General features: G+C 56.2%; 1 protein-coding gene across 6 annotated transcripts in view; it reads left to right on the forward strand.

Moving 5' to 3' along the window:
- Positions 1-3,629: 3,629 nt before the first annotated feature.
- Positions 3,630-22,649, forward strand: part of LOC132000264 (uncharacterized) — a 33,395-nt gene continuing 14,375 nt past the window's right edge. Inside the window, exons 1-7 of one of the 6 annotated variants that reach the window (XR_009399217.1) lie at positions 3,630-3,727; positions 6,304-6,407; positions 6,619-7,195; positions 7,341-7,382; positions 9,136-9,249; positions 13,260-13,398; positions 22,520-22,595. Coding sequence is in view for 5 of the 6 variants with exons in the window: in XM_059373988.1 (XP_059229971.1) it covers positions 12,783-13,166; positions 13,260-13,398; positions 22,520-22,595 (599 nt within the window). In the remaining variant the exon portion in view is untranslated. Of the gene's footprint in view, positions 3,728-6,303; positions 6,408-6,618; positions 7,196-7,340; positions 7,383-9,135; positions 9,250-10,199; positions 10,326-11,665; positions 13,167-13,259; positions 13,399-22,519; positions 22,596-22,649 lie in introns of those variants that run through there. The other 5 variants (XM_059373989.1, XM_059373990.1, XM_059373993.1 and 2 more) reach the window with 5 other exon arrangements.

Genomic DNA, 22,649 nt, shown 5'->3' on the forward strand with positions numbered 1-22,649 from the left:
GCGGGAACGGTAGAGTTCAGAGATGTGTGATTTTGGCTCGTTGAAATTGCCAGAGGCTGGCTTTGTATATTAGCGAATAGGAACGCCCAGCCTCACTGTAGCCACTTGTGGGAAGTGCGGAAGGGGCCTCAAGAGATTTCTGGGGAACACTATCATTTTCGGGGTACCCAGAAGACTGGGAAAATCTGCTTAGAAGGGTAGCCACCCAGGAGATGCTATTTTATAAAAGCTTGCAGTGTGGTTTTTGAGACGAGAGTGCATTTACCCATGGCTGGGAGATTGCTACAGGAGGACCTTGTCTCCATTTCCTGGCCAAATCTTAGGACATTTGTACACTTGCCCACAAGTATGTACATGTGGGTAGGAGGCTGCTCACACAGCTTTTGAGGGCTCCAAAGTATGAATTAAAAAAAGAAGAAAAATGTGTGCTTTGAATTAGATCTATGTGAAAAAAAAAAAAAAAAAAAAAAGGCAACAGGGCTAAACCATGTGTCTGGGACACTGGCTCTCCTCCAGGGCCCTTCCAAGAGAGCTGGGTTTCAGCATGTACAGAAAGAAAGCGAGTCATTTCTCAAGCCTGGATTTCCTTGTCTGTTTGGCCCTATTGATATCAATCTGAGCCCTTAAATGTCCTTTTTTGAGCAAGGAAAGCATTCACGACACCACTCAGATTGAGAAACAATTTGGATCCAAATATTACCATAGATTTGGCTCTTTAAGTTATTTCTTCCATTGCTTTGGACCAATAAATATTTAAAAAGTTAGGTTCTGAGCTCCAGAAAAGCCAACAAAAACATTTAAACATATGGATATCTTTTTTTATTGTGGTTAAAACCATACTCAGTAGAGATGAGTTTACAGCAGTGTTTTCTTTCTCTCTCTGCCTTTTTTTCCCTATCTTTTTCTTTCTTTCTTTCTTTCTTTTAGGAAGCCAGGAGGATAAACATGTTGCCATGGTGTTCTGTTTAAAATAAAATACAATGGAAAGAAAAGCAGAATGATGAAGTAGCCACATGGACTGCAGGATACACCTGATACTAATTACTGTCATGCAGAATGTTCTGGAAGGCATTTGACTCGCCTGATGTATACATTCAAATCAAGCAAAGCAGGACTGGAAGGCTCCTTGGGGACCATCTTGTCCAACTCTTTCCTTTTTCCAGATGAGGAAATAGGGGCCCAGGGAGAGGCCTGGACCTCAGCCTCCCAGTTAGGAGGGAGCAAAGCGGGATTCAACCCCCCCTTCCCCCCCCCCCCCCACCCCGCGCTTTTGTCGGAAACACATAATTTCCAGGGTCCTTTACCTTTGCTTGTCAGTAAGACCCTGAAAAAGAGGAGTGGGCTTTACTGTTAAACTCTTGAGCACGGGGCTTTGGGGCTTTGGAGCCAGGGAGCCCAAAAAAAAAAAAAAAAAAAAAGAGAGAGAGAGAGAAGAAAAAACAAGAAAAAACCCCAGAGAGGCTGATTGTGCTGGGAGGCCCAACTTTCCTCCTGGGCGCCAGGCCCCGAGAAGAGATGCGCATGGACGTCTGGAGTTTCTCCTTCCTGGGCCTCCCGGGGGCACCCAACCCAGGCCGGGGGCTCCTCCCAGAGCATCAGCTCCGGTCCTTTTGGGGCTGCAAGGCTGACGCCAGGAGGCACTGTCTCTAGGGCGGCCTCCAGGGGCCCTGAATGCGTGGCTACTGACGCTCTCTGGTGGCCGCCTGGGCTCCCACGCAGGCCTCCCACGCGTGGAGGGCGAGAGGGAGCCCCCGTGACAAAGCGCACCCCTCGCCTCTGCCCCCGAGAGGCTAGCAACCGGGCCTGCCGGCGTCTGATTGGCTGCGCAGGCCTGACGACAGGGGCTCCTGGACGCTGATTGGTCCCGGGCCGCTCCGGCTGTTTCCTAGCTATTAATACTGAGGCTAATAAACGTTCTCCTGTTGACAAGGATGCTCGGAGCCATGATTTTTTGAAGCTTTCTTGACGTCTGCGGCTGGTGCAGGCCTTTCTGTCTCGCGAGTTTTGGCGGGGGATGCTAGTCTCTGGGACTCCTGGCGCGCTCCGCAGGCTGTACATTGGGTGTTCTCCCCCACCCCAACATTATCTGACCCTTTAGGGTTGGCACCCCGCGATGCCCCTAAAGCCCGCTCTGTCTTCGTCTCCCCAGCGGCGCAACCGGTCACCTATAAACGAGCCCCCCGCCCAAGGCTCGGGGTCTTCCGTGACCTGGGGGTCCACTTCCACCTCCCTTACGGATAGCTCCGTCCCTTCTTTTCAGCCCCGGAGTCTCCTGTGTGTGTGAAAGCCGCCGCGCAGGACCGCTGGGCACGGCGGGGGGCGGAGGGGGGGTCGCTCTGAAGCTGCCCTGAGACCCCCCCCCCCCGCCCCCCGCCAAGTAGTGCAGGGACCGAGCTGTTCTAACTTGATAGTCCCCGCAGGCCCCTCTGCCTTCCCCTTCGGGACCCATCGCTCATTCTCACCCCTCTTCTGTCACTAGGCGCTTCATCCTTGCCCTCCCGGCTGCCACCCACCTGTCACCCTAAGATGGATCCCCAGTCCCTTTCAACAGCATTTTGACCTTTCCGAGAGGACATTTGATTGACGGCCCTGCCCGCTTTGCCACTCGGTGCCCGGCAGAGCTGCTGAAGGCACCACCTGTTACGGATTAAATCTCATGTGCCAAGTCCCGGAGCACGAGGCCGTGCAGCTATGCTCGGCCGCAACATGTGTCGCTGCCTGTTTTCCCGGGGCGGCACGGGGAGGGGGGCTGGCTTTTCAAAGTGTCCGTGCGGGGGAAATCACCTCGATTTTGGGGGGTACCCCACGCGCCTCCACGTGGGACACCATCTTCCTCGAAAAGTACTTTCCCTAGAGGGACACGGCTCATGTCTGAATTATTATTACGACCCCGGTTTGAGGGGGGTTACCCCCTTGTCAACATGTAGGAAACGGACCCCCTGGCAGAGGAAGGGACATTGCCAGGTTCTTGTGCACAGGTTGTAAGCGGCAAAGCCCGGGACTCAAAACCCGTTTTTTTTTTTTTTTTTTCCCTCCCTGACTCGGAGATGCAAGGCTGTGCCGAGTCCTCCATGTCAAAGATAACCAATCAGAAATGGACGGGTGGGCTAGAAGGGGGTGACAGCCGCCACTTACATGTGGGTACTGGTTCTCCTGCTCGGGGCGTTTTATTTTCCGGGACAATAAGCAGAAAGCATCATTTTCCTTTCCCTAAGCCGCATCCTCTGGTTAGAGGTTCCGAAATAGTCAGGTGTGTGATGTGCCGCCCCCGGCGCCCCAGCTTTACCCTCGGCCCGCCTGAGGAAAACCACCCCTTGTCCCGTTCTCCCAGCAAATCGTGCAGCCAGAGATCGCCGTGCTCGGCGAGCGGGGCTCGGGTAGGGCAAAAAGCACCAGCGAACACAGGGTGTTGGTCATGGCGGCGAGGGGCACTGCGGCAGATTTTTTTTTCCTCCCTTCTTTGCTGCAATCTGGGTGCGGCTAGAGCAATTTGTCATAGAATCTGGGGGGCTCATTTTTCCGGCCAATCACTTTTGGAGAAATGAGCGCATTGCAGCAGAATGCGCTGACGTCAGAGACCACCCCTTCTGCGCCTCCATATAAACCCCACCCAGCCAGCCTCTAGCGCAGACGGCGGAGAGCGGAGATGGAGCGCGCCTTGGCCCGCTGGCCTCGGCTGCAGCTCCTCGGGAGAACCGGGGCGCCCACGCGAGAATCTCCCCACCTGGTGAGTGGTTGGCCATCCTTGCCTGGAAGGATGTGCAAATCGAAGACGACACCCCTTCGAGGTTGGGCTCTGTCCTCCTGGACATGCCGATGACAGACGCCGGGGACCTTCTCTCGAAGGCGGCCACCTCGCCTGGTCCCCGAGTGTCGGCGGTGAAAATTCTGTCAGGCAGAAAGATCTCGAGGCACATTTTCCTGGGGGGGAGAATCAGGGCCCTTTTCTCGTCCAGACCCTCAGCGTGAGAGTGGGCTGGGTGGTAGGGGTTTAGATGAAGCCCAGGGGACGAATCCGGTCAGATCCCCGTTAGAAGCCAGTGTACCGCAGTCACCGGGGTCCAAAACCCCGATTTTCTGTGCTCGAAGGCACCTTTAGGTTCCCGGTTGGTGGGAGATATGGCGGCGGGTGCATTAGGCATGCCCCCGAGTCGGGGGGGAAGAGCACCTAAAAAGAAGAGCCTCCCAGGTAGATGCCCCCCCAATTTTTGGCCAGGTTTTTGGTGGCCCGTAGGCGTGAGGGGTGCAGGTTCCCGTCCGCAAGGGATTGCGGATCCAAATACCCAGGTTTCGTGCAGAGCAGACTCCAGTCAAAATTTAGAGTAAAATAGCTAACTGTTAATCATCTGGTTTCCCCCGATCAGTCACTTTATTAGTGGAAAGATATGGCGCCCAAGTGCAGACCCATCAGAAGCCCCCTAGGACCAGTTCCGTAGAGAAAGGGCGGCTGGGGGGTAGGTCAAGTCACTGGGGGCACTGGCAGAATAGCAGAGTGGTGGGTTGGGGTGCAGAGAAGGCCGTGTCCTTGGGGCTGGGGGAGGCTAATCTAGAGGGAAGAGAGAAATACAGAAAAGGGGGCGTGTTGGGGTTGTCCAGGCGCTGGGAGTTGGGAAATGGGGGCCGGAGGTCGTTTTAGCATTGCATGATGGTCGTTACAAGATTCTGACATGTTGCGGGATTTTGAGTTTTGATAAAGTCGTCTTTTGCCGTTTCCTTTGTCCCTGTCAAGCCCCCCCACGCCGCCCCCTCCCCACTCTGGGCCGGCGGGCTCGAGCGGGGGGGGGGCCGCGAGCGGGTTGCTACGTGGCAGGTTTCTGGAAGGTTCTCTTGTTGGCCGCCAGAGGGCGCTGGTGGCACTGCGGAATTTTGGGGGGCGGGGTGGCGAGGGGAGGTGGCCTTTGTTCTTCTGCTGGAGGGGGTCGAGCGCGGAACTTACTGGAGAATTCTGGATTCGTTTACCTGAAGGGGAAATGTTTTAAGATCCCGGGGTTCCCTGGGCAGCCGCTGGAGCGTTGGCGCCGGGCGGAGAGGGCGTGATTCGCGCGGGCTGTGTGACTTAGGGGGTCGTGGAAGAGCGCGGACGCAGATGAGTTGGTCTTAGCGGGCTTCGGTTTTGGGGGTCTTACCAAGAGGATGTGGCGCATTTGAGCAAGACGAAGGGGTCGTTAGGTTGTGGAGTAGGTGTCAGTCGCGCGGTCTTGAGGTTCTTGCTGTGGCGAGCTGAGATTGCGGGGGGGGGGGGTGGTCGGTGGCGCTCTGGACGGTTTTAGGTGGGTTTGGCTGCCTGCGTATTATTTTTTTAGCGATAGTATTTTGTATCATGTGTCCAGAAGCCCCGCGAATGAGTGAAAACGGTGTGTCGAGAACTGGGTCTTTATAATCTTAATTAATTTATGTTTAATTGGACTTCCCGAAGGTCGGAGCCAAGATTTCTGTGTTTTCACTTAATAAAAGTGGAATCGTGTTCTGGAAAGATCTTTGGCGAGTGCCTTCTCGGTCGCCTTACGTGTCTCTGATGCAGGGTGACCCCCCCCCCCGACAGTTGGGGTGCCGAAGGGCCCCTGGACGTGTGTTGGGGGGGCGCTGATCGATGTCCACAGGTGGATTCTGGCATGCGATGGCGGGTGTAGTGTTTCGAGGACATAGTGGCCCTGCGCGATGTGCTGGTGGGGGCTGTGGCCTCCCCCACCCCAGCCCCAGACCTGTTGGGCGCCCCCCCCCCCCCCGTTCTGCGCCAGCTGTGCCCCTGGCAGCTGTGGGCCCGGCGCTGCGGGGGCGCGGGAGGCTCTGCTGCGCGCGCGCGCCGCAGGTGGCTGCGCTCCTGAGTCCTGGTGCGGGCCGCGCGCCCCCTAGCGGTCTGTGCCTGCAAATGGCTCGCGGCCCGCTAGACCTGGCTCCCGGTTGCGCATGCGCACACTGCTAACACTTGCGCTCTGTCAATCAAGTCTTCCTTACCCCCTCCCACTTCTCTCCCTCCTCCCCTTTTCAGTTCTTTCCTTTCTACCCCTCCCATTTCTCCTCTGCCTCCTCCCCTCTGCTTTTCCTCCTCCCTCTTTTCCCCTCCCCTCCCCTTCCCTCCTCCTTTCTCCCTCCTCCCCCCTCCACCCCCCTCCCCCCCCTTCCTTTCCCTCTCCTTCCATTCCCCTCCCTCTTCCCTCCTAACTCCTCCCTCCTCCTGCCCCCTCTTTCCCACGGCTCCCTCCCTCTCCCTCCGACTGCCCCCTCCCTCTCTCTGCTGTTCCTGTGCTGACCGTTAGAGGTCATCAAGATGGTTTCTAATCCGGCCCCCTTCCCGTGCCTTAGGGTCTCTTCAGGGATGACATCACCTGTTCACCTCCTTGTCTTCAAGGACCACCTCCCGAAGCTACGCTGCTGCCACGGTGCTCGCTGATCACCTCCCCCTGATGGTACCTCGGCCCCCCTTTGGGGAAGTGTAGAACTCCACCTGCCGGGCAGAATCCCCACCCCTGCCGCCCTCCCGGCACCACCCCCAGACCCATTAGCAACTAAAAGACCATTTTAAATGTTAACTGATTAGTTTTAGTTATAATTAATTTACTTAAATTTAATTACTACTTGGGCTTTTCAGTGGGGCCTCTAACCTTTGATCAATTGCAGAGGCCACTAGGAGCTCGGACCCCTGGATGGCACCAGCGTACAAAGCAGCCACTGGCAGAGACCACCCCCCCATGCCCACACCACCAGGACGAGGATGACTGAGGATGAAGAGGACCAGAACCGACCAGCCAGTTCTTCCCTCTTGGCCGAATGTTTAAACCAATGCCCTAGTGAGGGGGCATTGGTCATTAACCCCTGACCTTTGCTATGCTTATGCCTTGATGCTATGAATACTTTTCTATAAGTCTTTACTTGTGTTCACTTGCCAGCGACCTGGAGTGTTTCCCTCCCCAAGGAGTTGTCAGTCTTTCTCCGATGACAACCCCCTTGTTGCCTGTGTGATGTCCTGAATGGAAGGATCCCTTTGGGAACTTCTCAGGAGGGGGACCTGGGCCAAGGGCTCGACCAGCATCTCACTGGCAATTCCAAGGCCCAGGGTGGGCTTCTGGAATGAGCATGTGCCCTGACGCCTGGCTACCGAACTGCCAAGGGCCTCCCCGCCTCTCCCCACCTCTTCTCAGATCTCCCTGTTCTTTCTGGGGAGTGGGGACAAGAAGAGCAGCCTCCCAGGGTTGTTGTGAGTATTGAATGATACAAAACCACCGCAGGCAGGGCTGGGCATAGAGGAGGCGGTCAGCAAATGTCTGTTGAAGAGTTGGGTAGGTCGGTCCCTTCCCAGCCCTGTCACTCTCGCCTCATGCTTCTCGTTTATTCTCCCGCAGCGCTCCAGGCAGCCCCTGTCCGCGGGGCTCTCCTTGAAGCAGGTAGGGGTCCACCGAGATGGGCATTGGGCAGACCTGAGTAGGACCATGAACCTCCCATGTGGTCATGTCCAGAGCACTTTCTACGTTCTATGAGTGTCTTATTTCCGTGTCGTACACACACATGAATGAAGCAGCCACATTTACAGATGAGAACGGGTTTGACATTGATTGGAGGGATTTTAAGAGAGTCTGGGTGGGGGGTTAGGGGTGGGGTGGGGGAAGAAGAGGGGTTAGGAGAAGCAAGTGCCCCCTCCCACAGCACAGGACACGCTCACATTCACAGCAGGGACACTGAGGCTGGAGGAGTGTAAGTGTTCGGTCACATTGTTGGCAAGAGAAGGGGTCAGAGTTGGACCCTGGGTGCCCTTGCGGCCACCCCTTACCTCCCCTGGGCCCAGAGTTGTACTAAGAGCCTTTTGATTTCCAATCAGGCATTTGACAGTGGGATAGCCTGTTTGAAATCCCAGCTGTCAAGCATGGTCTGGGGAGGGTGGGGGGTGGCGGGCATCTGGGTGGCCCTGTGCGGTGCCATGTGCTGGTTCCACCTCTCAATGACTGGTGTGACCTTAAACAAGTCACTTAACTTCTCCAAGCCCCAGTCCCTTTCATGGCTAAATGGGGATTTAAGGGAAAAAAAAAAAAAAAAGCACCTGCATTTATCTACCCCACAGGGCGCTTTTGAAGACCAAGTGATGTAACCACCGTGAAAGTGCTTTGTAAATAGCTGTGGAAATTGCTAGATACTTAACTCCCAGCGTTAGGGCCTCGTTAGTGCCTCGTGCTGCACATACCCAACCCCATTCTCCCTCAGTAATAACGGCACCCAGTAGGTGCTGCGTGTGTTTGCGCTCAATAAATAAATTCCAGAGTAAATAAAAGCAGAATTAATTGAACAAACATTTTCTGGAACACCGACAGTATGCCCAGCACCCCAGGCCTGGTATGTGATCCAAAGACGATGAAAACAGGCTCCTGGAAGCTAATTGGGGTCCTCCTTCGACCCGCACTTTCTTTCGTCCCCTTTTAAGCCAACCAGTTTTGTCCGGACAAGACAAAAACAACTCAGGCGCTTTAGAGAAGCCCGGCTCCATGGAGACAATAGCTCCCGGGCATCTAAAAGGGCCTGATTGGATTATGTGGCAAATAGAAGGTGGAAGGGTGACTTGGAAGGTGACAAATGAAGTGGGCGGAGAGCTGCTTTGAGTTAATCCAGGCTATTAGGAGGGAACCTTTTGTCTTCCAGGGGCTGCCGGGAGCTTTTACCACTGGTTTTTACATCCTTAATGTAAGGACGCATAATTTATGGTCAGTGAAAACCCAGGCCCCGTGAGGTTTGAGTGGGCCTAACGATTGCGCGCGTCCTGCTCCCAATGAGTAATTAGAGAGAACATTATGGCCCCCTTTGTGGTACGCAAAGGCCTTTTGATAACCACGATTCATTTGAACCTCACAACTCCCTGTCCCGACCCGGGGCTGGCCTGCCACCTCCAAGGGGAACAGAGGTCATCAAGGTGTTCTTCCAGGTTGGGGTCCTACGGCACATTTGCACCCCTGTCACCTCTTGGGTAGTGACGGAAGAGAGGTGTCCACGCCTTGGTCTCTCCTGTCTCAGGCCTACCTGTCTCTCCTGGCACTCACTAGTTCTTTTACTCTCAATTCCTAACTTTGCTCTCTCCACAGCCGGGAGCCTCCCAGGCCCCCTCACTGTCCTCCCCTTTCCAGCCACTACAGCCTGTCTCTTTCCTTTTCGCAGCCAAGCTTCTCGAAAGACCTGTCTACACTTGCTGTCTTCCTTCCTCACCTCCAATTTCCTCTTCAACCCACTGCTTCCTGACTTGTTCTGCTCCGTCGAACGACCCTACCTCAGGTAATGACTTTTCTGTCACTTGACTCTGGACACGTTTCCAGCTCACGGACACATGGACACATTTTCATTTCTTGGCCTTCATGTGGCTTTTGGCTCTGGTTCCCTCCTAGGGGCCTCTACGCCTCACAGAATCACCTGCTCCTGGCTTCCCTCATTCTTAGCTTCTCCTTGGACCTGGGGTATCCACAGCTCTCCTGTCTGGGAGCCTGCCTCTTACCGTCTTGCAGGGTTCGAGGCCTGGCCGAACTGCCTGGTGTTGAGGCCTAGGGCTTAGTCAGTTCTTCCAAGCCACTTTTTTCTCAGTTCTGGAATAGCGTTACTACTCTTTACCTGGCGGGTCAGGTGGATGTGTCACAGGTAAGAACCAGACACTAGTCAAGGGACTGGAAATAAGGTCAATAAAATGTTCGTGAGAAAATTGGAGTCCCCGTCCGCTTTTCTGACAGGTTAAGTTCCCACGGGGCGAACCAAAGAGAGTAGAAAGACGTGGGCGGCGGCGGTGAGGTGGGGGAAGCGTAGCAGAGAAACAAAAAGTAAGAAAAGACACACTAGAGGCCCCCCAAAATGGGGAAGAGAACCTTAGAAAAAATACTGAACTTTACGAAAAACCCATCCAGTGAAAGGTTTCCTCTCGGGTCGGGTCTGGCTCAAAGAAAGTAAACAGGAAAAAAGGCTTTAAATTGATTATCCCAGTGACAAATCCCAGGAAGCTTTCAAATCAAATTGCCCCATTTTGGGTTTTTAACTCCTTCTATCAAGTTGAACCTCTTTAGGTCCCGCATCCTGGCTAAGCCCTCCCCCAGCGCCCCCCTCGCTGGTGATTAAGTCCCGAAGGTACGCGAGGCCTTTCAGGGATGAATGGCCCACAGAAAGTGCCCTCCCCGTCCCCCCCAGTGGTGGTTTTCTGTTTTATTCCACTTTCCGCCCTTTCCCCTTAATGAACGCAGGGCTAATCTTGGGCCTTGTCAAGGAAGAGGCCGCGGACGTTAATGAGGTAGCTGCTGGATTCCAATATTCGTCTCATAAGGAGCTCCTCTTTGTCTGGGGAGGAAAAACACACTGGTTATCATAATGAGGTGAGCCGGCATCCGCAGGCAGGGCCGACCAGGGCTGAGGCCACGCTTCTAATTCTGGTGCTGGAGCCCGGGTTTCATGTGCTCCTCATTTAAGGCTTTGCCTCTGTCCCAGTCAGGGGTCCATTGAGCGGGGTTGAAAGTTGAAGGCCGCTTTGGGGAGCCCGCCGCAGATAGGACTGCTTTGCAGAAAGTTCCTTTGTTTGACCCTTACTACACACAGACGTCGCAGGGGTCCTGGCCCTCCGCGCCTGGTGGATTCATTGTCCGAGAAGCCCGGGAATGGAGGGGTGCATGTTTCCTACTAGAGCACGGCCCTGACTTGTTTCAGGACTCACGGATCATGAAAGACTCCTAATCTACCTGTAGGACCCATAGAATTTTCCCAAGGTTGACACTGACCTGGAAAGCGCCATCCTCCTCAAGAAATAGATGGATATTGGTGCCCCTCCCACCCCTCAGCCCCTGGCCTTGGAGTAGTGAGGTTCGGGGTTCACCTTTGCCTCCCACGTACTGCTGCACGTGAACTTCAGAGGCCTGGGGATTTGTCAGGATCACTCAGGGAGTCCAGTGCACAGAGGGGACATGACAACTCAGATCTGGCAGCAGAACCCACAGCCCCTGCTTTTACCTGCTTCATACCTCCTTCCCACATATGTCCTGTGCCCCAGTGGAAGGGCCCCCACCAAGCTTCTGTCCTGATCTTTGAACTCCCCAGAGCCCATCGATATCTTTAGAGCAGGTATTCCCACCCCACTAAGTCTGAAAACTGCCTCTCTATGTCCGAAGTTCTGGGCTTTTCTCCCCCTAAGGCCGATCAAGATCAGATCACTCCCAGTTAAGCATCAGACTGAGCCAGACCTTCAGCCCGATGGAGAACTACAGGAGAAGGGAGGTGATGGGAGCGAGGGGAGGAGGCTCCCGGTGCTCTGTTGGCTAAAGGTTCTCTGGCATCACGGTCTAGAATTCGTGTGCTCTTTTTTTCAAATCCGCGAACCCTACTTGTCAAGCACCTGAACCACGTCCGAGGCTGTCCTAGGGACCCAGAGGTTGCCTGGGTGAGGGGGATGGGTGAGGCTGAGCACCTCTGAAAGTAGGGATCCTACCAAAACCGGCTGGTCTCAACATCCCTCCTTAAGTCCATCCTGGAGGCTCCGGACTTCTATGAAGAGGTGGCTTCCCCAGGTGGAGAAGCAGAGAATGCCTGAAGCCAGGAGACCCCCCCCCCCCCCCGCCCCATCCTGAGTTTCTGTTTTTCTCCTTTTCCTGCTCACCTCTGGTGCCCACCGCCCTCTTCCTCCTCCCATCACCCATTTCCTGATTCGGTCCTCCGGGGGTGCCCTAGGCCAGCCCATTGCTTCTTCTGGGTGCCCCAGCCTCAGCTTGGCACTAAGTGGGGTTCAGTAAGAGTATGTGGGCTGTCTGTTTGGACAGGTGAGTCCGTGAAGGAACCGCCGTACTCGAGACGCTAGGCGGGAGTCTGGGAACCGAGGAGCGTCAGGCAAACGGGAGGAGGCTGGAATTCCGTTCCTCTGAGGGGGGCCTGGGTACCGCCCTGCCCCCAAGCCCCATTTGAGCCGGGCTTTGCTGGCCCTGCCCCTTCACTCACTCAGGCGTCCATCCCGTCATCCAACAGTTGATCCTTACTGAACGAGCCCATGGCCCGGCCCCGGCTCAGCCCCAGCGTCCCTTAGCGTGTCCCTTGATGGCCTCTGCCTCCCCGGGAGGGCTGGCCGGGGGGTTGCTTCTGCTGAGGGCGGCCTCGTGCCGCCGCAGGCGCCGGAGCAGCAGCCTCTGGCTCTGGAGAAGGCCGGCAGAGGGGCTTGGAGGGTAGGCCTGCCTTGGGCCACTTGGCCCTGGCGACCTTTCATTTAAGCCCTGGGGGACACTTGGAGGTGCCCATCTCCAGGGCTCTGCCCCCTCCTGCCCTCTCTGCCTCCCAGAGATCCCACCCCCCATCCCGTAGCTGAGTGCTGACGGCTGCCCTCGCCCCCCTGCCCTACAGCTCAGGACTGATGCGGGGGCGCAGGAATTGCTGTGACGTGTGTGTGCCCCTCGGGCTCCGGCCCCCCGGGTCTCCCTCTTGAGTCGGGGTCTGTGACCCGGACCTCCCTGTCCTGGGGCCAAATGCAGCCCCTGTGCACCAGGCGTTGGCTGGGAACCTCCAGGGAGCTCTGCAGGCTTGCCCTCTGCCCGGTTGCCTACCTGCTCTGCTCTGTCTTGGTGGCCACCTTGACCCACCGGTAGCTCTGCTTGCCACAGTCTGTTGCCTGGCGCGACCCGTCTGCCCCTTCTCTGCACCCAAATCACTGGGCTCCTGGTCCTCTGGGCCTCCGCTGTCCAGCCCTCTGCCTAGCTGGTTGGTTTTCTTTGCTGAGCCCACGCCTGTGGTTACCTGGTCTTGCCTGCTTCCTTGTCCGTCTCCTGCCTGCTTGCCTCTTGGCCTTCTATAGGGTGTAAATGCCCCTTCCCCAGGTTAAGGAGTCCCTTCCCCTGTGTGGCCAGAGAACCGGTCCCCAGGGTGCACGGGACAGGCCCCTGCCGCCACGCCACCTCCCGCAGCCGTCCTCAGATGCCTCCTCCCGTGGGGGTGGGGGGGGGTGGGGGTTCGAAGTGACCGTGGCTGCAGCCAGAACTCTGTCCTGCCCCTCCCCATCCCCCAGGCCCCTCGTCTCGTCCCACGGGGTGTTAGCCACAGTCTGCCCCTGGGAGGACTGGGCTCTGCTGTGCCCCAGGCCTCACGGCCGGTGTGGGGGCTACCAACTGGGCCCGTTGCTTCTTCACCTCTTCGTGTCCCTGCTCATCTCCACGACCCGCCTCCTTCCACCGAAAACCATGCAGCAGGTGAGACTTGGCTCACTGTGTGTGTGAGTGTGTGTGTAGCTCCTCTGAAGTGCCGGCCTTGTCATAACCTTAATCTCCTGCCTCTCCTGCAAGGTCAGCCCTGTCCCCGGCACACCGAAGACCCCGATGGAAGAGGCCAGAACAGCCCCCAGACGACCACCGCTCTGCACCAGGGAGCCCGCCGAGCTGCCTGTCGCAAGTCCCGTGCCTCTCCACTTGCACCCGCGTTGGGGTGAGTGTCTTGCTTTCTTGCGACACCAGAATTTCACTAGTTTCAGTTCACACATCTTGATTCTAGAAGAGACACATTTAGCCTGGGGAGTGGGCCACTACCAAGAACAAATCTTCTGCTCCACCGACCCTGCGGCCTGGCGGGGGTCTGTAAGCCGCCTGGAGCCTCTGGGACCGTGGCCACATGGAGCCGGCACATGTGGGGCCCACCCCGGGGCCGTGGCATGCTGTGGGCCGGGCACGGTAAGTGAGGGGTATCCACAACTCTGACCACGGGCCCCCAGGAACCTGCTCGGGCCTGGCACACAGTAGGTCCCCAGTGCAGCGTGGCTAAGCACAGGAAGGAATTAAAGTACGGTACAGGTACCCTCTCTGGTCTCTGAGGCCCGGCCAGAGGGCCAGCACGGAGACGTGGAAACAGTTTCCTTGCTTGTCTGTCTGTAGAAAACCTTTTTTCCCTGAAATCCAAAGCTGTCAGTCCTCGTGAGTTCTCACACACCAGGCTTTGATAATGTCCTTTAATCACAGAGTTGTTTTTGAGTGAGTTCTTCCCTTGGCCTGTTTTCCTCACCCCTGAAATTGCGACGGGATGGGAATGTTTGTGTCTGTTTAAATAAAATCAGTAATGGTGGGGAAGAAGAAAGCGGAGGATTATAGCCGTCCAGTTCACGCCAGAACGAGTCATTTGTTTATCTGGGCTTTCCTTATTCCAGACGCATGGCTGGAGCCATGGGGGCTCAGGGCTAGGGCTCTGCTGGGGTGCCTGAGACCAGCTTTGTCTTAGGGACTAGAGGGTCTAGCAGGGTTCCCCGGGAGATCCCACGCAGCGACTTGGCCCATGTAGCAGCTGAGCAAGATGGGCAGGAAGAAAGGAAGCTCGGCCGAGGGCACTTTTCCTTTTTCGGATCCCAGGAACTGAGTCTCACAGAGGGGTCTGGGGGTGGGGGCCGTTGGCAGAGTTGGCAAAGCAGGGGGCCGCGCTAGCGAGGCTGACTCTGTCTGAGCCTGCTGTATCTCCCACCTCATGCTCCTGGGGTAGCCCCTGGGCTGATAGACGAGGCCAGTCAGACTCCGGGGTAGTCCGGTGGGAGATGGGAAATGGCCTGGTGAGGCCAACTCGAGCCCACGGAGATTTACGGAGCCTCGGGTGGGTCCCCCAGGGTTCCTGGGCCAGGTGCCAGTGCCCCTCTTGGTCCTCAGGGGTCCCCAGGGTCTGTGAGAGGGCCGGCGATGAGCAGAGCGGGGCGGGGGGCCTCCTCCAGGTGCCGCAGACCCCCAGGGTCTCTCACTCAGATTCCGTAATGCCCTCTCATCGCATGGAGCTTTCAGAGACAGGTCTGCCCTGCCCTTCTCCCCTGAAAGGGAAATGGGTTGCGGATATTACTTTTCCTTAGACCCCATCAGTGTAGGCGATGAGGGGCGGAGGCCTCTGAGCCGAGGGACCGTCTTTGCTTGTTTTTGTTCCCTAGAGAGCCAGTCGGGCTGCCTAGAGGTGGAGAGTGTGTGCCCAGGGCTGAATCCAAGGAGGGGCTCCAGGAAGGCTCTGCCCTGTGATATTTACTCCATAGTTGGCATTTGCTGAGCCGTTAGCAAGCAGGGTGACGTGGCAGAGAGAGAGGCCTAGGAGGGAAGCTTTACACAGGGCAGGATGCAGGTCGGGGGGCGGGGCCCTGGGGGGGTTGAGTTGGGTGTTGTATCTGGAGCTTTCCCAGACAGATCCACAGAGCCAGTTTGAGCCAAGTGCCCATGGTTTCTGGATTCTTCTGGAAGGACATCTCAGCAGGCCCTCCAGGTGGGCTGAGCTGAGGGGCGGAGTCACGGCGAAGGCAGGTGTCCAGCCCACTCCCAGCCTTTGCCAGCCCCTGCCCCTCATCGTCCCCAGCATGGTGGGGTGGTGTCTCTTTGGGCCTGGCTGTATCTCAGGTACACTCGTGAACGTTCCGTCTCAGGCAGAAAACACATTTTTGTGTGTGTCCCGTGTTACTTTGCGTTTTGCATGTCATTAAGCAGAAAATAAAGACTAGATCGAGTGTTCTTCTCAATTAAAGGAGTTAAAACAGTACATCATCAATAATCAGCCTCACAGCCAAACATTCCAGGCATTATTAAGTGTTGAAAGAAATGATCATTTTTGGGAAAGTTCTTTTTGTAGAGGGATTGGCCCACCCTTGAGCAGTTGGGTATGGATTGGAGTCCCAGACAGGCTAGACAGAGGGCAGAGGGCCCTGTCAGTGTGGCGGGAGCGGGTCTCTCTGTCCTGCCTCTAAGTGGATGCTCCGAGGAGGGCACAGATACGTGGGGGAGATGGTGGTCTTGTTTGGAAGCTGGCGGTGCCATCCCACTGGCGTCCCCCTGAATGGGTGGGAAACGGAGCCTAGAACAGAGCTCAGCCTCTGTAGTCCTGGAAGGACACAGAGTGCCCCCTCGGCCGCGCGTCTTCCCACCTGCAGGTTGCTTGCGGGGGGGCTCCCTGCAGCTTTTGGGGCCCCCGACCTCATGCCTCCTGACTTGTGATTCAAACCCCGAATGCATTTCCAAGCACATTTCTCCAAATAATGTCAAAACCTGGCAAGACTTACGGGCAACGGGGTGCATGTGTTTCTTATTCGTTTACATGAAGTAACTTCAATGTGTTTTTTATGAGCAATCTGACTTCCAGAAAGAGAAAAAAAATCGACCCATCTTTAATGAGCTTGCTAATGAATTTTTCCTTGAAAAGAAGGAGGCGGCTTTCCACAGAAGGGGGTGTGGAGAGAGACAAATTAAGGTTCCAAAGGGTTAAAGGGCAGTGGGTGATGGTGAGACCAGCATTGTCAGCTGAATTGAGAAGGCCTGTGGTCCTGGGGCCCCTTCTTTTTAGAAAACCCATGTTTAACACAGTGTGAGTCCATCCCGGGAGGGAGCGGTCCCCTTCCCTCCACGGCTTTAACCCCCGTCCTCTCTCCTAGAGGGGAGAACCAGGAAGCATCGCCTGGTCTCCCATCTAGGGTGTAAGCAGATGGAAAATTCCGGAAAAGAGTTGTATCTTTCCAAACGAGGTCATCTTGAGTGTGGGGTTCCCGTTTTGAAAGGGAGACACGAGTGTGGGCAGGGCAGGAGGGACAGCTCTCTCTAAAGGGCCTGGTTCCCAGGGGAACCAGCCCTGTGTCCTGAGTGGCTTGAGAAGCTGGGCTCTTTAGGGAAGTCTGAGGGACCGGGTGTTGCAGGGGCATGTGAAATGAGTCCCTGTTTCAGAGCTAGGAAAGAGTTCAGAGAGCCCTTGGGGACTCTGTTGGGAGATCTGACCCCAGAGGTGTTCCCCACCAACCCCCTGGTCCCGGCGCCCTGCCCCCTAGCAGGACAGAGCAGCACCAGCAAGAGGGGTCCCAAGTTCAGTTGGACCAAGCGGAAGCAGGTACGGAGGGGGGGCTCCCCAACTGTGCCAGGGTGAGAGACCCATCTTTGAGGAGCCCAAACATTCTGGAATTTCTAGCGCCTTCTTCAGACGCTTGTCCTGTAGTCCCATATCCCAGTCTTCGCTGTGGAAAACAGTGGAAACCACGGCTCTAGCCATGGTTTGGGGAACTGACTGATGAGAAAGTCTGCAGAAAGATCTCTCTTCTCAGCTGCCCCCTCCCCCGAGGCCCGGGCTCATGAGGGTCTGGGGCCGGAGCAGGTGCAGAGGAGCTGGGGCTGGGGTCGGCGGGCCCCTCCCCCCCGGGATGCGGGTGGGAGAGGGGAATTAATCAGGGGAGAGGAGGCTGGGGCGGGGTGTAGCCCCGGGTCTCTTAATTGCTCTCCAATTTCTTTGGGCTTAAAAACAATCCAGATGGAGACTTCTTAAGTCCTCCCAGCCCGGGGGCCGGGGCAGAGGAAGGCTGCCCACCACCTTTGCCTCCTTCTCCGGCAGTGAATAGGGCCTCTGGCAGGGGCTTAAGGAGGAAACTCTTAGCCTGGGAGCTCCCAGGGCCGTTTGAGGCGGAACAAAGGCACAGGCAGAAAGGAATGTGGGGGCGCCCCCCGCGGAGAACAGCCACCTGGGGATAATCGAGGGCTGAGTGCACAGGAGTTTTCCCAGGTCCTGTGAATACATTCTTTCAATAGAAGGTGCCTTTTCTTCAGATGAAAAGGAGAAAAGCTCAGTCACCTTCCCTGTACTGGAGTGTGTGTGTGTGTGTGTGTGTGTGTGTGCGCCCTCTGGGGCCGTGGTGGCCCCTTCCTTGTGTGTGCCTGTGTGTGTGTGTGTGTGTGTGTGTGTGTGTGTGTGTGTCTGTCTTGGGGGCCGCGCCACGCAGCCGAGAGGCCGCACAATGGCATGGTTAGTCAGTCACCCCGCCAGCGCGACCCCAGACATGCTCCTGCTCCCCAGGTCTGGGGCTTCTCTGCATGTGTCTCAGGACGCAGACTGCTTGTGCCTCTGCCCCTAAACCAGAACTGGATCAAACCGGGCCTGATGCCCTTAGAGAACACCGGACGGACAGATGGGGCTGGGGACACAGGACTCCAGGGTGGGAAGGAGGGGAGCGGGAGGAGGGTGCGAGGGGCTGCGGGCTGACCGGTGTCTACCAGCTGGTCAGGCCGCTCCTCCTCCCCTCCCGCTGCCTCCTGCCTTCTCCCCATTCTCCGGGCCCACCTGATGCTGGAGGCAGTCACGAATGGGGGGCCAGTGTCCACACTTAGGATGACGGGGCTCGGCACAGCTCACAGGCCCCGGGGCAGCATCGAGCAAGGGGACCCAGTCAGATGGAGGGCAGAATTTGCGTCAACGTGACCCCCGACTGTCCTGAGGGTTCTGGCCCCTTTGGGGTGACTGAGGCAGAAATCCCAGCCATGAGAGGAAAGGAGTCCTGGTCTCAATCTTGGCCGGAGCCTCTTGCTGCCGGCTTCTGGGCCTCAGTTTCCCCATCTGTAGAATGGGGCAGTAGCCTGTCAACTCTGTATTCTCGAAGGCAGAAGGAGCATAGGATGTCAGTCTGGGAAAGGCAAGGGCCCTGTTTCAACAGAGGGGGCGGTGGGTGGAAGGTGTGTCCAGAGAGGGCCCCCCCTCGCCTCTTGGCTGGAGGAAGGGCGCACCCCCACTACCCGCGACTTGTTCAGTGGAGAAGGTTCTGAGTGGGTGTTCTGGATACGGTCTTTTGGTGACCTGGTTCCAGCCCATGCTCAGCCCCAACATTGGGTGTGACTTTGGATCCTGTCTCTAGCTTTCTGGTCTCAGTTTTCCCATTGTAACATGGGGCAATGCAGGATCACTGTCAGCTGAGGCCCCTGAAGCTCTAGGTTCCTTCCAGGTGCTTCGTTGGTCCTCTGTGGTTGGTTGTTGGTTTGCAAGTCAGGAGATCAGAGATCGCTGGTGCCCTGCTGGCTCACCCCCTCTGCTTTAGAGAGGACACAGAGTAGAGAGGGCTGGTGCCCTTTCTCGGATAGCAGGCCCTGGGTGTGAAACCCACTGCTGCTAGCCACCAGCTTGACTAGCATAGTCATGGGTCAGTCCCCACGGTCAGTTTTCCGTGGACAGGATCCCCACAGTGCTCAAGCCCCAAGCTCGCTCCCAGGGGCTTGCCGGTGTACTCTGGGGCCAGGATGGCATTTTATGGAGCATTTTTTTCCACACGGGTAGGCCGCTGGCCAGGCCTGGAAAACTTTCCTGGGCTGTGGAGTGGTCAGCGTGCCACGAGACGGGCCCTGTGGCGGCAGTCCCAGGAGGATGCGGCTGGCCGTGCCAACCCCTGGGGCTCAGCCCGTGCCCTTTGGTCATGAGACGCTGGGCAACACCTCTTGCCGGTGCCCTCGCCCGCTGAGCTGAGAACTGAAAAAGCCATCAGGATGGCAGCTTCTGGAATAGTGTTGAGTAACCAGGCCCGTGCCAGCTGCCTGTCCCTGACCGAACTTAGAAGCCGCCTTTAGGTAGCCCTTTGTGCTTCGCCTGTGGTTGGTAAATAAATCCCCGGAGCCCTGGGCCGATGCTGTGCCTGGTTATTGCCACTGTGGGCCGCGGCCTTTGTTTCGTGACCTTGGTTGCTAATATAATACCTGGGAGCAGAAATGAGGAATCGAGAAATCGCTAGTCTCAATTAGACGAGCGGCCGCCTTTCCCGAGGCTGCCTCCACCACTCTAGCCATAAACCGTAAACATACACCAAATAGGCCCTAATTCTCTCTAATTGCCCACTCCTGTAGCAGAGAGCGGGTTCCAGGAACAGGCATATGTAAACATCCTCCGTGGTCCGGCCAAGGGAAATTAGAGGGCTGACGGGGGCCGGCGAGAGAGGGGACATGATTTCAAAAGATGTCCCAATTACCGCTCCCATTTTCATAAATGGGTCCGTAATGTCCAGGCCCCCGGTCTTCACAAAGGTACAGGAAATTAGTTTTGCGAAGAGCCTGCGTCTGTAAGGGAAGTTGTGGGAGGGCGGTCTTCACTCAACAGGTAGGAAGCCTGAGATCTGAGGCGAGGCTGATTATTTGTATAAACTACGGGCTCTAGTTCTGGAAATCACCGTTTGATTGAAAATAATCCTTTTGTGTCTCTCCCTGCTCTAAACATCCATAAGTTCTTTGTATCAAAGGCATGCCATGCCAGACCGTTAGGTCCTGTTGGCGCTGGAAAAGGGCCGCTGGCCGCTTTTAAAATCTTGATATGAGGAGTTAGATTTTTCTTTTCTTTTTAAAAAAATATTTAATTTATTTATTTGAGAGTGAGGAAACCCAAGTGGGGAGGAGGGGCGGAGGGAGAAGTAGGCTTCCTGCTGAGCAGGGAGCCTGATGTGGGGCTTGATCCCAGGGCCCCAGGATCATGACCAGAGCCCAAGGCAGATGCTGAACCGTCTGAGCCCTGGAGGCGCCCCCGGAGCTAGACTTGGCTAATCCTGGGAAGCCACTGGGATATTTCTGGGATGTCCACCAGGGCTTCCTGGATCAGGAGCTCAGGGCAGGCATTTAGGAGATGAGATCAAATGCTGGTGGCCGTGGTGTCTCTGGACCTCATAAGGAAACCTTGTGTCTTCCTTGGGCTCCAGACAGTGACTCATCCCTGTGGTTTCCCTGCCACATCTGTTACCCCTCCAGCCCCGCGCTCTGTTATCTTCGATCCTGGCAGACCCAGGGCTGGGCTGCACACAGCTTTGAACTCAGGGTCTGACTTGGCCAGCGCCAGGTCTTTGCAGGCAGCCTGGGTCTGCCTCAGAGTTAATCCAGGACTGTCAGGCGCTCTGGGGGTGGGAGGGGGCACTCATGGAGCCCCGGGGGCAGAAGCAGGAATAAAAACACAGATGCCCCAAGCGACCTGATTTCCTTGGTCCTATTAAACACACCAAAGTACTCCTCCCCCCACCCCCACTCCTACCCCTTGTTCCCACGGGAATTGGCAGGGCGGGGGGAGAGGAGGGCCTGGCTGTGTGTTCAGGGTCTGGAGTCCCAGTGTCCCCTTGGGACTGTGATCGCGAGCAGAGGGCCACCCTAGGTGCTCGCAGGCTCCCAGGGAGGGCTGGAAACGAGCTAAGGTGGTCTCCAGCTCCAGGTAGGGGGCCAGGGCTGGTGTATCACCAGGGTCTGTCTTTGGCTGTCTACCAGCTTACAACTCTTCAGTTAACATTTATTTATTTTTTAGTGACTTTTGTTTTTTTGGTTATAAAATCAACTGATTAGGGGAAAACAGGGTTTGGGAAGCTCGAGGCCGGGGAAGGAAATTTTAGGAGGATTTAGAAGCAAGAGGCGTACCCCGCGGTGTCCCCGCTAAGTCTTGGGGAGGTGTAGACAATGGAGGGCACCCCACAGGGCTTACGGCAGGGCAGGGGGAGCTGCACAGGGCCGCCTCCCTACCTTGGAGCTCCCTGCCTTCGGGCTCTCTGGCCCCACCTCTGGCTGCGCCCTCCCCACACCTCACAGCTGTAGAGACCTCATCGGGCTGACTGCCCTCCGGCTGGGGCTACTCACCCTCCGTAGACTCGACTGCACGTGTGTTTAAAGTCAACTCACTTAGAAAAATCTGTTTTGTTTTGTGTTGTTTTAACAAATAGATTTTTTTTTTTCCTTTTCCTGAGCAGCCTCAGGTTTATAGAAAAAGTGAATGGCCAGGTACAGAGCATTCCTATACCTGTCCCCATCCCCGAGTTTTCCTGTCACTGACAGCTGGAACAGCTGGCGTTGTGTGGCACATGATTAACTGGTCGGCCAGTCGTCGATACGTTGCTGTGGACTGAAGTCCAGCACTTACGCCATCATTCTTTGGGTTCCCTCTTACCTCTCGGACCGTTGGTGTGTTTTGACAGATCTGTAGTAACTTTTTTTTTCTTTTTTTTAAAGATTTTATTTATTTATTTGACAGACAGAGACCACAAGTAGGCAGAGAGGCAGGCAGAGAGAGGGGGAAGCAGGCTCCCTGCTGAGCAGAGAGCCCTAGGTGGGGCTTGATCCCAGGACCTTGGGATCATGACCTGAGCTGAAGGCAGAGGCTTTAACCCACTGAGCCACCCAGGCGCCCCTGAAGCAACTTCTGTTACTGAACTCAATTTTTTTTTTTTTTTTTTAACTTTAAGGCAAATGCTTGAAACATAAGGTTTGATGTGCCTGGACACAGCTTGTCACAGTGCTGACTGAAAGGTGCATGTAATCATTAAAGAGGAGGCATCTCTGCAGGCACCACGGTCTTCTGTCCCCTGACTGTGTGCCCCAGTTTGAGGACACACTGTCCATTCAAGACTCCACAGCCTGTGGTCCCCAGCCTGCTGCTCTAGTCCTACCCACGTTCACGCCCTGCCCTGTCGACTTCGGCCCGAGGACACGCTATGTCTCAGCGCTGCTCTTCCTCCATGGTGGGATGCCCTTCCAGGGAGTCTGCTCTGCACCCTTTTGGTGTTCAGATCAGCTGTCACTCGCGCGCTAAGTTTTTGGCACCTAGTTCCATGCGTCGCACTAAGCCAAGGGCTCTTGGGTCAGGAGTCGCATCCCTGCCTCTGGGCCTGTGTCCGTCCACTCTGCCGCCGCTGAGGCTGGGGTGGGGAGCTTGGTAGGTGAGTGGGCCCGCGAGTGTGTACGGAAAAGAGAAATGCTTGACTTCACCAGTTCCCCCCTTGCTGGGGAGTTGGGGAGTCCCTGCTTTAGTTGGGTGAGTTTCCAACCAGTGACCCTGCGCGCTCTGATTCCAGCTGAAGACCCCATCCGGAATCCTCCACGGAAGGAGAGACCTTCACGCGCCACCCAGCACCCTCCGGCGTTCAAATCGTAAGTTGCTGGGGTGTGGGGGACACATCTGTGGGCTCGTCACTGAGGGTGGGG

Source organism: Mustela nigripes, chromosome 13 (assembly GCF_022355385.1).
Source record: "Mustela nigripes isolate SB6536 chromosome 13, MUSNIG.SB6536, whole genome shotgun sequence".
In the NCBI taxonomy this organism is placed as follows: domain Eukaryota; kingdom Metazoa; phylum Chordata; class Mammalia; order Carnivora; family Mustelidae; genus Mustela; species Mustela nigripes.